We start from the raw sequence: 13,194 nt of genomic DNA on the forward strand, positions 1-13,194 counted from the left end.
TTAAGAAAGGCTGTAGGGTTAAGCCAGGAAACTACAGGCCAGTGAGTCTCACATCAGTGGTTCGGAAACTAATGGAGAAAATTCTGAAGGAGAGATCTGTCTCCACTTAGAGAGGCAAGGTTTGATCAGGAATAGACAGCATGGCTTTGTCAGAGGGAGGTTGTGCTAACAAATTTGTTTGAATTTTTTGAACATGTGTCAAAGTGTGTAGATGAGGGTAGTGCAGTTGATGCAGCTAACATGGATTGCAGCAAAGCATTTGATAAGGTCCCACATGGAAAACTTCTAAAGAAGGCAAATGCACATGGGATACAGGGTAACGTGATAATGTGGATTCAAAGCTGGCTGAGCTGTAGGAAACAGGGGGTGATGACAGGCGGCTGCTTTAGTAACTAGAAGCCAGTGTCCAGTGGCGTACCACACGGACCTGTGCTGGGTCCCCTATTACTCATCATTTATATTAATGCCTTAGATGACTATGTGGGGGGTAGGATCAGTAAGTTTGCGGATGACACAAAGGCAAATCAGGTGGTTAACAGTGAGGCTGAGAGTCTTGGGTTACAGGAAGATATAGACGGGATGGTCAACTGGGCAGAAAAGTGGCAGATGGAATTTGATCATGAAAAGTGTGAGGTGTTACACTTTGGAAGGAGCAATTTTACAAAGAAATATTCAATGAATGGCACCACAGTGGGATGTCCTGAGGAACAAAGAGACCTTTGCGTGTTTGTAAATAGATCACTGAAGGCAGACGGGCAGGTTAAAAAGGCATATGGTACACCTGGCTTATCAATCGTGACATACAAAAGTAAGGAGGTCATATTGGAGTTATATAGAACATTGATGAGGCCACAGCTGGAGTACTGTGTGCAGTTTGTGGTGAATGTAACTTGGTAATTCACACTGTATTTACCAATACCTTTGTAAGTGCAGTAGCGTTATCCGACCACACGGGGGATGTAGCTCTGGGAATGCTCAGGAGTTTGTACAGGGCTCCACCCACGACTCCTCCCCCCTGTGCTGCTGTATAAATACCCTTGTCCAGAGTCAGCCTGCAGTTCATCGAGAGTTCATCAACGGGTAACAGGCTGGCTCGGTAGTAAGTAGATTAAAACCACTGTTCATATCTGAAAGCACGTGTCTGGTGAATTGATGGTTCCAACAATTTAATCTACTTAAGAACAGTCAAGATCGATCATGGAATCAGCCCTTAAGCGTGGACGCCTAGAACTCGACCCACAGGATGCAGAGGCAAAATAAATCTTCTCCCACTGGCTGGGGTGCTTTAAGGCCTACCTGGCAGAAGCGAGCACAGCCGAAATGACAGAGGAACAGAAGTTAAGTCTACTGCACGCGAGGGTGAGCCACAGAATCTCTACGCAACTAAACTCAGCCGGTTCATATACTGCAGCGCTAGCGATACTCGATAAGATGTATGTAAGGCCCATTAACGAAGTTTACGCATGCCATGTGTTCACGACTCGCCGCCAGCGGCCTACAGAATCACTCGCCGAATTTTTTAAGAGAACTCAATAATTTATCAAATGACTGTAACTATCAAGCGGTTACCGCGGCTGAACATAGAGAACTTGCTGTACGCGATGTTTTTGTAGCGGGCCTCAGGTCTAATTATGTGCGCTAACGACTGCTGGAAAAGGGGGCCCAAGACTTAGAAACAACTGTGAAAATGGCTACCACGATGGAGGTCTCCTTCCGCAGCCTCAACTCGTTCCCCGCGACCCAATCACGGGCCCCCGATCAGCGACTCCCCCAGGCCTGTGCCACGCGGCCGCCCAGCCACCATGCTGCCCCAGCCAGCCACTATGCTTCTCCAGCCTGCCATTTCTGCGGCCAGAATCAGCACCCGCGGCAGCACTGCCCGGCCCGCAATGCGACCTGCAGCAGCTGCGGGCGGAAAGGCCACTACGCGAAAATGTGCCTCGGAAAAAGGGCCCCAGCTTCTAACTCTCCAGCGGCACAAAGTAATCGCTCCCCACACCCGCAGGCCCCCGGGGCCCGAAACGCTGCGGCCTATGCCCCGACCACGCCCCCTCCCGCCACGTGCGATCCATGGGGGCCGCCATCTTGGCAAACCTCCACCACGCGGCCGACCACGTGCGACTCATGGGGACCGCCATCTTCCACGTGCGATCCACGGGCCCGACCTGCATCTCCACGCTCGGACAACTCATTGGAAGAGTACGACTACGAACTCAGAGGGCAGTCATCACGGGGCCACTCCAGCACAGCTGATCGAGCCGCCGACTACCCGCAACTCAGCGCAGTCACCCTGGACCAATCACGCCCGAAGCATCTGCGAAATTCAATGGCAGAGGTCCAAATCAACGGGTACAACACGCCATGCCTCTTCGACTCCAGGAGCACTGAGAGCTTCATACATCCAGACCTGGTAAGATGCTGTTCGCTCCCCGTTTTCCCCGTGCGGCAAACTATCTCGCTCGCTTCAGGCTCCCATTCGGTCCAGATCCAGGGGCGCACCGCCGCGACACTCACAATCCGAGGCGCTAGCTACTCAAAATTCCAACTCTACGTTTTGCCCGGCCTCTGCGCGCCACTCTTATTAGGCCTAGATTTTCAATGTAACCTTAAGAGCCTCACCCTCAGCTTTGGCGGGCCCCTGCCCCCATTCACTATCTGCAGCTTCGCTACGCTGCCAATCTCCCCCCCTCCTCTCTTCGCCAATCTCACAAAGGTCTGTAAACCCGTAGCCACTCGTAGCAGGCGATACAGCCTGCAGGATAGGGTATTTATCAGATCGGAGGTCCGAAGGCTTCTCAGTGAGGGGATTATAAAGGAAAGCAATAGTCCCTGGAGAGCTCAGGTGGTGGTCGTTAAGACCAGGGAAAAATTCCGCATGGTTGTTGACTATAGTCAGACCATAAATAGATTTACGCTCCTCGACGTGTATCCCCTCCCCAGGATTGCAGACATGGTAAATCCGACCGCCCAGTATCGGCTCTTTTCCACGGTGGATCTGAAGTCTGCATACCACCAGCTCCCAATCCTCCCGGAGGACCGCCACTACACAGCATTCGAGGCCGATAGCCGCCTCTTCCATTTCCTCCGGGTCCCCTTCGGCGTCACTAATGGGGTCTCGGTGTTCCAACGAGCAATGGACCGAATGGTGGACCAGTACGGGCTGCGGGCCACGTTTCCGTACTTGGACAATGTCACCATCTGCAGCTATGACCAGCAGGACCACGAAGCCAACCTCCACCGTTTTCTCCAGACGGCACAGAAATTAAACCTCACTTATAACAAGGAGAAATGCGTTTTACGCACAACCAGACTAGCCATCCTCGGCTATGTCGTGGAAAACGGAGTCCTGGGCCCAGACCCAGACCGTATGCGCCCCCCTCTTAGAACTCCCCCTCCCCCATTGCCCCAAGGCCCTCAAACGGTGCTTTGGCTTCTTCTCTTACTACGCCCAGTGGGTCCTTCAATATGCGGACAAAGCCCGCCCACTCTTTAGGGCCACACGATTTCCCCTGTCAGCTGAGGCACGCCAGGCCTTCAACTGCATCAAGGAGGACATCGCCAAAGCGGTCATGCGGGCGGTGGATGAATCCACTCCATTCCAGGTTGAGAGCGACGCCTCAGAGGTAGCTCTAGCAGCCACACTAAATCAGGCAGGGAGACTAGTCGCATTTTTCTCCCATACCCTCTCCGCTTCAGAACTCCGACACTCCTCAGTCGAGAAAGAAGCACAAGCCATTGTGGAGGCTATTCGTTACTGGAGGCACTACCTCGCAGGTAGGAGGTTCACCCTCATCACCGACCAAAGATCGGTTGCCTTCATGTTTGACAACTCGCAAAGGGGCAAAATTAAAATTGACAAAATTCTGAGGTGGAGGATCGAACTCTCCACCTACAATTACGATATTAAGTATCGACCCGGGAAGCTCAACGAGCCTCCGGATGCCCTATCCCGCGGGACATGCGCCAGCGCGCAGATTGACTGACTGAAAGTCATCCACAACGACCTCTGCCACCCGGGGGTCACCCGGCTCGCCCACTACATCAGCGCCCGAAACCTGCCTTTCTCCAACGAGGAGGTAAAAGCGGTCACCAGAGACTGCCCGATCTGTGCGGAGTGCAAACCGCACTTCTATAGACCAGACAGGGCCCACCTGGCCAAGGCTTCTAGGCCCTTTGAACGCCTCGCGATTGATTTCAAAGGGCCACGCCCCTCAACTAACAAGAACGTTTACTTTCTAAACGTCGTAGATGAGTTCTCCCGTTCCCATTTGCTATCCCGTGCCCCGACATGACCTTCCACACAGTCATTAGGGCCCTGCATAGCATCTTCACCCTGTTTGGTTTCCCCAGCTACGTGCACAGCGACCGGGGTTCATCCTTCATGAGCGACGAGCTGCGTCAGTACCTGCTCGACAAGGGCATTGCCTCGAGCAGGACTACCAGCTACAACCCCAGGGGGAACGGGCAGGTGGAGAGGGAGAATGTGACGGTCTGGAAGACCGTCCTACTGACCCTCCGGTCTAGAAAGCTCCAAGTCTCCCAGTGGCAGGAAGTCCTCCCAGACGCGCTCCACGCTATTAGGTCCCTCTTATGCACAGCGACCAATCAGACCCCTCACGAGAGGCTCTTCATGTTTTCCAGGGGCACTACCACGGGGGTCTCACTTCCGGCATGGCTGAGGACACCGGGCCCGGTATTCCTGAGGAAACACGTCAGGGGACACAAAACCGACCCCCTTGTTGAGAAGGTGTGCCTGCTCCACTCCAACCCCTAGTACGCATTTGTCGAGTTCCCTGACGGCCGTCAGGACACAGTATCCCTCCGGGATCTGGCACCCGCCGGATCCAGCGCCCCCTCGACCCCCACAGAAGGACCCCTCACCCTACACCCTATGCTGCCGCCCCCTCGCGCTCCCGAGCCCGCTCCACCAGTTCCGCGCACCCGCGCAGGCCAGCCCCCAGCACCCCCAGTCCCCGGTCGAACCAGGAGAGTATGAAGTTCAGATACAACCCTCCCTGGAGTCCGCCATTGTACCCCAGCACACAACACTCATCCAGCCACCGCAAGAGGCTGCAACCCCGGTGCTCCGCAGATCATAGCGGACAGTTCGACCGCCGGACAGACTTACTTTGTAGATCACCACGCCCGCCGGACTTGATTTTTTTGCAGGGGGTGAATGTGGTGAATGTAACTTGGTAATTCACACTGTATTTACAAATACCTTTGTAAGCGCAGTAGCGTTATCCGACCACTAGGGGGAGTAGCTCTGGGAATGCTCAGGAGTTTGTACAGGGCTCCACCCTTGGCTCCGCCCACGACTCCTCCCCCCGTGCTGCTGTATAAATACCCTTGTCCAGAGTCAGCCTGCAGTTCATCAAGAGTTCATCAACGGGTAACAGGCTGGCTCTGTAGTAAGTAGATTAAAACCACTGTTCATATCTGAAAGCACGTGTCTGGTGAATTGATGGTTCCATCACAGTTCTGATCACATTATAGGAATGATGTGATTGTACTGGAGCAAGTGCAGAGGCATTTCACCAGGATGTTGCTTGGGATGGAACATTTTAGTTATGAAGAGAAGAACGATAGGCTTGGTTTGTTTTGACTGGAGCAGAGAAGACTGAGGGGCGATCTGATTGAGGTGTACAAGATTATATGGGGCATGGATAGGGAACAGTTGTTACTTTAGTTGAAAGGTCGGTGACAAGTGGGCACAAGTTCAAGGTGAGGGGTGGGAAGTTCGGGGGGATTTGAGGGGAAAAGTGTTTTGCCCAGAGGGTGGTGGCTATCTGGAACACATTGCCTGGGAGAGTAGTAGAGGTGGGTTGCCTTACATCCTTTAAAAAACACCTGGATGAGTACTTGGCACGTCTTAACATTCGAGGCTATGGACCAATTGCTGGCAAATGGGATTAGTATTGGCAAATCACGTAGCGGGGCACTCGATGGGCCGAAGGGCCTTTTCTGCAGTGTATTGTTCCGTGATTCTGTGAATGGGACAAACTGAATTTTTAATCTTCAGATCATCTGGATGTCTGAGCACTTCAACATGTCAGTGTGAAACAAAAGTAGATCAAAAACCCAGCCTCAGTCTATTAAAAGGAAATTCTGCTAAATTAGTAAAATTGAACACTGAAGGTCTGACCTTCAAGAAGAACAACATTCAACCATGGAATTATTTTTCACTTACCCAAGCTGCCAGCAGAAAATGCCATACAAAATGCAGCAGCCAGATTGTGCATCATATGCTGGTAATACACAGAATCAGGGCATACGCAAGCAGCAGTGCCCACAGCTCCAGGCCAACTTTTGTTAGGTCTTGGGAATCCCACCAAAAACACTGGAAGTGTAAACAGTGGAAGTAAAGGCGCCGAAAGTGCTGAAGCAAGAGCTATGATTGTCAGCACAACTGGGAACAGAATAATATTTAAAATGATTAAGATGCTAGAAGACTTCCGGCGCTGCTTCTTCTCTATCCAAGAGGAGACGAGTACAGTCAAAGCAAATTTGAGTTTGGATATTGCTTGAAAGAAACGATCTCTTATAATACCGACCTACAAAAAGAAATACAAAAAAAGGTGGGTTATAAGACAGCCCAAATTCTAGCAGGGGACAGAGTGGCACAGTGGAAGCGTGCTGGGCCCATAAAACAGCCCAAATTCTAAATAGAATGTCAATAAAAGGGACTGGTTGTTTTTTTTAGTACTTTAAATTATAAATATTTAACTTTTATCTTTGTAATTCGCATTTGCTGCAGCCGCTTGCATTCATTTTGAACCATTAACATAAAAATAAATTCCAAGGCACTTCACAGTAGCTTCATCAAACACAAGAACTCAAAAAGCTGAAGCAAGTTATAACTGTCAAGACTGTAAGATACAGGAGCAGAATTAGGCCATTTAGTCCATCGAGTCTGCTCCGTCATTCAATCATGGCTGTTATGTTTCTCATCCCCATTCTCCTAACTTCTTCCCATAACTCCTGATGCCATTATTAATCAGGAACCTATCTATCTCTGACTAAAAGACAGTCAGTGATTTGGCTTCTAAAACCATCTGCAAAAAAGTGTTTCACAGATTCACCACCTCTGGCTTAAGAAGTTCCTCCTCAGCTCAGTTTTAAAGGATCATCCTTTCAGTCTGAAGATGTGCCCTTGGATTCTAGCTTTTCCTATTAGTGGAAACATGCTCTCCACGCTCACTCTATCTAGGCCTCGCCGTATCCTGTAAATTTCAAAAAGATTCCCCTCATCCTTCTAAACTCCAATGGAGTACAGATATAGAGTCCTCAACTGATCCTCATATGACAAGCTCTTCATTGCAGGGATCATTCTTGTGAACCTCTTCTGGACTCTGTCCAAGGCCAGCACATCCTTCCTTAGATATGGGGCCCAAAACTGCTCACAATACTCCAAAAGGGGTCCAACCAGAGCCTTATACAGCCTCAGAAGTACATCCCTGGTCTTGCATTCTAGCTCTCTTGACATGAATGCTAACACTGCATTTGCCTTCCCAACTGCCGACTAAACCTGCACATAAACCTTAAGAGAATCCTGAACTCGGACTCCTAAGTCCCTTTGTGCTTCTGATTTCCGAAGTCTTTTCCCATTTAGAAAATAGTCTACGCTTCTACTCTTCCTACCAAAGTGCATAACCTCACACTTTTCCACATTGTATTTCATCTGCCACTTCTTTGGCCATCCAAGTCCACTTCCTATCTTGTCCAACCTTCTGCAGTCCCCCTGCTTCCTCAATACTACCTGTCCCTCTGCATATCATAATAATAATCTTTTATTGTCACAAGTATGAAGTTACTGTGAAAAGCCCCTAATCGCCATATTCCGGCACCTGTTCGGGTAGCTGCATTGTATCATCTGCAAACTTAGCAACATTGCCCTTGTTTCCTTCTTCCAGATCATGAATGGATATTATGAAAAGTTGTGGTCCCAACACCAACCCCTGAGGCACACCGCTAGTCATCCTGAAAAAGACCCTTTTGTCCCCACTCTCTGCCTGTCAGCCAATCCTCTATCCCATGCCAGATGTCTTACCTTTAACACAATGGACTCGTAATTTATTTAACAGGCTCCAAAACGGCACCTTGTCAAAGACCTTCTGGAAATCTAAACAGATCACGCCAACTGGTGCTGGCTGTGTCCTATTTTATCATGCACTTCCAAGTACTCCGCTATCTCATCTCTAATAATGGACTAAAATCTTACCAATGACAGAAGTCAGGCTAACCAGCCCGTAATTTCCCGTCTTCTGCCTCCCCCCCACTTCTTAAACAGGGGTGTTACATGAGCCATTATCCAGTCCACATATACAAACATCTTTGTCTAGCATTAATCTAGCTATAGGTTTTACCTTTCTACGCACTGAAACATTAAATTAAAGTCACTCAAATCTATACCTTATTTCGGATATTTACCAATAAAAAATATAAATCCCTTTAAACTGTCTTTGTTTTCCTAACAAAAGAATATGTGACAAACCCAGGGCTAGTGCATGGTCAATTCCAGCCCCACTTGACCTGGTGTCCCAACACAAGTGAGATTAGATGATCTATTAAAATACCTGAGGACCTTGGCAGAGCCCAATAAACTGCAGTCATCAGGTTTGTAAATTCACCAAAGTTGGCAGGACAGCTGGCTTATGATGCAGGGCGAGGTCAACAGCATGGGTTTAATTCCTGTACTGGCTGAGATTATTCATGAAGGTCCAGCTTTCTCAACCTTGTCCCTCGCCTGAGATGTGGTGACCCTCAGGTCAAATCACCATCAGTCAGCTCTCCCTCTCAAAGGGGAAAGCAACCTATGGTCATCTGGGACTATGGCAACTTTGCTTATTTTAAATGTAACACACAAATAATTTTATTATTCAACAGTAATACAATTAAATTGATAAAAATGTAACTGACTACCTAATACCCCTTTCCAACTCACCCCATTCTATACACACAAACACACACAGACAACATAGAGAGAAAATTTGTGGAGAGGGAAGAAAAAATGATACAAGTAAAAAGGATAAAAGATCTCCAAGCACTATGATGGTTTTCAATTAAAGTCTTTCAGGAGTTTAAGCTTTCCCTTTGATGCTTCTTCCTTCTAAGCTTGACAGGGTTTTCTCTGGCAAGGCTGTCTACTTTCTTTGTAGATTCAAGATAATTTCAACTAAATAATAAAGATGTGCCAGGCACTCACTGGTTTTAGATCGTGATGTGGAGATGCCAGCGTTGGACTTGGGTGAGCACAGTAAGAAGTCTTACAACACCAGGTTAAAGTCCAACATGTTTGTTTCAAACACTAGCTTTCGGAGCACTGCTCCTTCCTCAGGTGAATCCTGAGGAATTCACCTGAGGAAGGAGCAGTGCTCCGAAAGCTAGTGTTTGAAACAAACATTTAGGACTTTAACCTGGTTTTAGATCAATAAGGCAGTGCTTTACTTCAGCAATGTTCTGACTAGCAGGTTGCCTCAGCTTAGGTCCACTGCTTAAAGGCACATTCCAATGATGAGTTCACCAACCAAAAATAATAGAGTAAAACAAAACAAATGGGATCAAAGGAAAATCAAAAGGAACGACTCTACATCAAAATAAATTGTCAAAAATCTAATGTAATGCAAAAAGGTAGGCCAAATACCCATATTGTAAAATATCAAATTCCCTCAATCTAATAAACCAGAGAAATTCATAAAGCAGCGTGGTTCATGTGGTCAATGGAGTGGCATCAGGAAACCCATGTCCTTTTCTGACACACTGCATTGCATTTGAACCAATTAACCTTTTCAATACTTTTCAATTTAAATATTAAATGTTGGAAAAGGTTATAAGAGATAGGGTTTATAATCATCTTGAAAAGAACAAGTTGATTAGCGATAGTCAACACGGTTTTGTGAAGGGTAGGTCATGCCTCACAAACCTTATTGAGTTTTTTGAGAAGGTGACCAAACAGGTGGATCAAGGTAAAGCTGTTGATGTGGTGTATATGGATTTCAGTAAGGCGTTTGATAAGGTTCCCCACGGTAGGCTATTGCAGAAAATAAGGAAGTATGGGATTGAAGGTGATTTAGCGGTTTGGATCAGTAATTGGCTAGCTGAAAGAAGACAGAGGGTGGTGGTTGATGGCAAATGTTCATCCTGGAGTTCAGTTACTAGTGGTGTACCGCAATGATCTGTTTTGGGGCCACTGCTGTTTGTCATTTTTATAAATGACCTGGAAGAGGGTGTAGAAGGATGGGTTAGTAAATTTGCAGATGACACGAAGGTCGGTGGAGTTGTGGATAGTGCTGAAGGATGTTATAGGATACAGAGGGACATAGATAAGCTGCAGAGCTGGGCTGAGAGGTGGCAGATGGAGTTTAATGCGGAAAAGTGTGAGGTGGTCCACTTTGGAAGGAGTAACAGGAATGCAGAGTACTGGGCTAATGGAAAGATTCTTGGTAGTCTAGATGAACAGAGAGATCTCGGCATCCAGGTACATAAATCCCTGAAAGTTGCCACCCAGGTTAATAGGGCTGTTAAGAAGGCATATGGTGTGCTAGCCTTTATCAGCAGGGGGATTGAGTTTCGGAGCCACACGGTCATGCTGCAGCTGTACATAACTCTGGTGCGGCCGCACCTGGAGTACTGCGTGCAGTTCTGGTCACCACATTATAGGAAGGATGTGGAAGCTTTGGAAAGGGTTCAGAGGAGATTTACTAGGATGTTGCCTGGTATGGAGGGAAGGTCTTACGAGGAAAGGCTCAGGGACTTGAGGTTGTTTTCGTTAGAGAGGAGAAGGCTGAGAGGTGACTTAATAGAGACATATAAGATAGTCAGAGGGTTAGATAGGGTGGACAGTGAGAGTCTTTTTCCTCGGATGGTGATGACCAACACGAGGGGACATAGCTTTAAATTGAGGGGTGATAGATATAGGACAGATGTCAGAGGCAGTTTCTTTACTCAGAGAGTAGTAGGGGTGTGGAACGCCCTGCCTGCAACAGTAGTAGACTCGCCAACTTTAAGGGCATTTAAGTGGTCACTGGATAGACATGTGGATGAAAATGGAATAGTGTAGGTCAGATAGGCTTCAGATGGTTTCACAGGTTGGCGCAACATCGAGGGCCGAAGGGCCCGTACTGCGCTGTAACGTTCTATGTTCTATTACATATGGGCAGCACAATGGCTAGTACCGCTACGTCATAGTGCCAAGGACCCGGGTTTGATTTTTGCCATTGATGATTGTGTGGAGTTTGCACACTCTCCCAATGTCTGCATGGGTTTCCTCCAGGAACTCTGGTTTCCTCCCACAGTCCAAAGATGTGCAGGTTAGGCAGATTAGCCATGCTAAATTGCTCCTTAGCGTCCAACGGTTAGGTGGGGTTATGGGGATAGGGTGGGGGGAGTGGGCCTGGGTGCTCTTACAGAGGGTTAGTGCAGACTCGATGGGCCCTCTGCACTCTCGGGATTCTATACACCCACTAGCATCACTAGCTGAGCATAGACTGGGGCATGAATGCAAATATCTTTCATATACAGTTCACCATCTCAGCAAGCCCACTGATTCCACGTCAAATTGTCAATCTCAATTTCTAAAAGGAGTCCTGGATCCGAGGCAGTAACTAATAAAACAAAACCATTAAAAATCTGATAGCCAGTTGAATGACGAAGGCTTTATATGACAGGAATGCTCTCCCGTGTGTCTGAAGCAGGACAGAAAGTAGAAAGAATAAAGGGGAAAAGAGAGCAAGATAAAATAACCAAATACATCATACAAGAGTTATCACCTTTGAAAATTCAGTTGAGATATATATATATATATATAATTCTAAATGATGAGTATTACCACTAGATTCCGAAAACTAGAACTGTACTCTGCTAGCAAAACATATGCTGAGAAGCCAAATAACAGGAAAATAGAGAAAGCAAAAATTGCAGTTACCATGAGGAGTTGCATTCCTGTACCTATACTGTTCCACCATACCAAACTTGAATGCAATGTGGCAAGTCGCACAATTGCTACCACTACCACTTCCAATAGTGCATTCTCTGTATTCTGCCACACCTATTAAGACAACCAGATAGTTGTTATTATTCTTACCTTCCACTTTATAAAACATGGTCAGTTATATAAATATCAACAACAAATTTTCTTTAAACGTTGCCCAAATGTGAAAAGTGCTTTAAAAAGAAATTAAGGATCTTCCAAAGATGTTGGCCTTTTACCACCAAGAAATTAGCCTGGGTTTTTGTAGTCTGCAGCCAACGAACAGCACTCACATTATGCCAAAAGCTCTATTGGGTATCTCTCTTCAACCAATCAGATTGAAGAATCCTTACTGAGGCACACAGAAAGCATAACCGTGAATCTTTAATTCAATGTAAAAATCACATACAAAAAGTAAAATAGAGTGGGAAAGAAAAAATGACAGGATTGAGAGAGGTGAAATATTTTTTTTTAAATGTCACAGATCTTTAAAGTCTGAAGGAACGAGACTCCATTTGTAAAAGTAAATTTCAGTGGCCAATAGTTTGTCTGGTAATAATTAAGACTTATCACACTGTTAAAAACATACTTACACTTGAATGAACAATCCCTAACTTTCAGTGACACATTTACTGGTATTTCTGCAATTTCTTGTTTCAAGTGTTCAGAAGTAGAGTCTCCACGCTAGGTACGAGCATGGTAAAGCTGTGGAAATTTTTGTATTTTTGCATTTCACCATGTTTGGTTTGTGCAGTCTCCGGAAGAGGCTTTCCGATTTATTCCTTAACATAGCAAGTGTTGCGAGCCTCAACATTGATCAGGATCTTGCGATCCCAATAGCAACAAACACCAAAAGGTTTGCCTCTATTGAGGGCCACAATAACATGCAACCTCTGATGATTTCACTTACACTGAAATCTGGATATTATGTTGTGCTGCAATGGGCTCTAGAGGTGCCCACGGTTCAGCCAGAACCTGCTATTTGCCCAGCAGTTACATGATTTTCTACATTCGCAAATCTGAGTGAATCCCTTTAACCCAATAGGATTGTTACAACACTGCCACAATCCTGACTCCACTTCCCTGCCATACCTGCCAGTCAGAGTCAGCAACGGGGGGAAGGGAGTTTCCATCAAGGAGACCAAGAAAGTAGAAACAATGAGAGTTTTTGGAACAAGAAGGGTCAGAGCATAAAAATATAATTTTAAGAAACGTATAATTTTAGA

General features: G+C 46.8%; 2 protein-coding genes across 5 annotated transcripts in view; one reads left to right on the plus strand and one right to left on the minus strand.

The window, feature by feature from the left end:
* Positions 1–13,194, plus strand: part of dhrs7 (dehydrogenase/reductase (SDR family) member 7) — a 156,381-nt gene that overhangs the window by 87,141 nt on the left and 56,046 nt on the right. The gene's annotated exons all lie outside the window — the stretch shown is intronic.
* pcnx4 (pecanex 4) overlaps positions 1–13,194 on the minus strand; it is a 72,714-nt gene that overhangs the window by 40,632 nt on the left and 18,888 nt on the right. For all 3 annotated transcript variants that reach the window (XM_038775780.1, XM_038775789.1, XM_038775798.1), the window contains exons 6-7: positions 11,924–12,046; positions 6,191–6,554 (exon numbers count right to left, since the gene is read on the minus strand). In XM_038775780.1, the coding sequence (XP_038631708.1) occupies positions 6,191–6,554; positions 11,924–12,046 (487 nt within the window). The remainder of the gene's footprint in view (positions 1–6,190; positions 6,555–11,923; positions 12,047–13,194) is intronic.

Source organism: Scyliorhinus canicula, chromosome 2 (assembly GCF_902713615.1).
Source record: "Scyliorhinus canicula chromosome 2, sScyCan1.1, whole genome shotgun sequence".
NCBI classification, from domain to species: domain Eukaryota; kingdom Metazoa; phylum Chordata; class Chondrichthyes; order Carcharhiniformes; family Scyliorhinidae; genus Scyliorhinus; species Scyliorhinus canicula.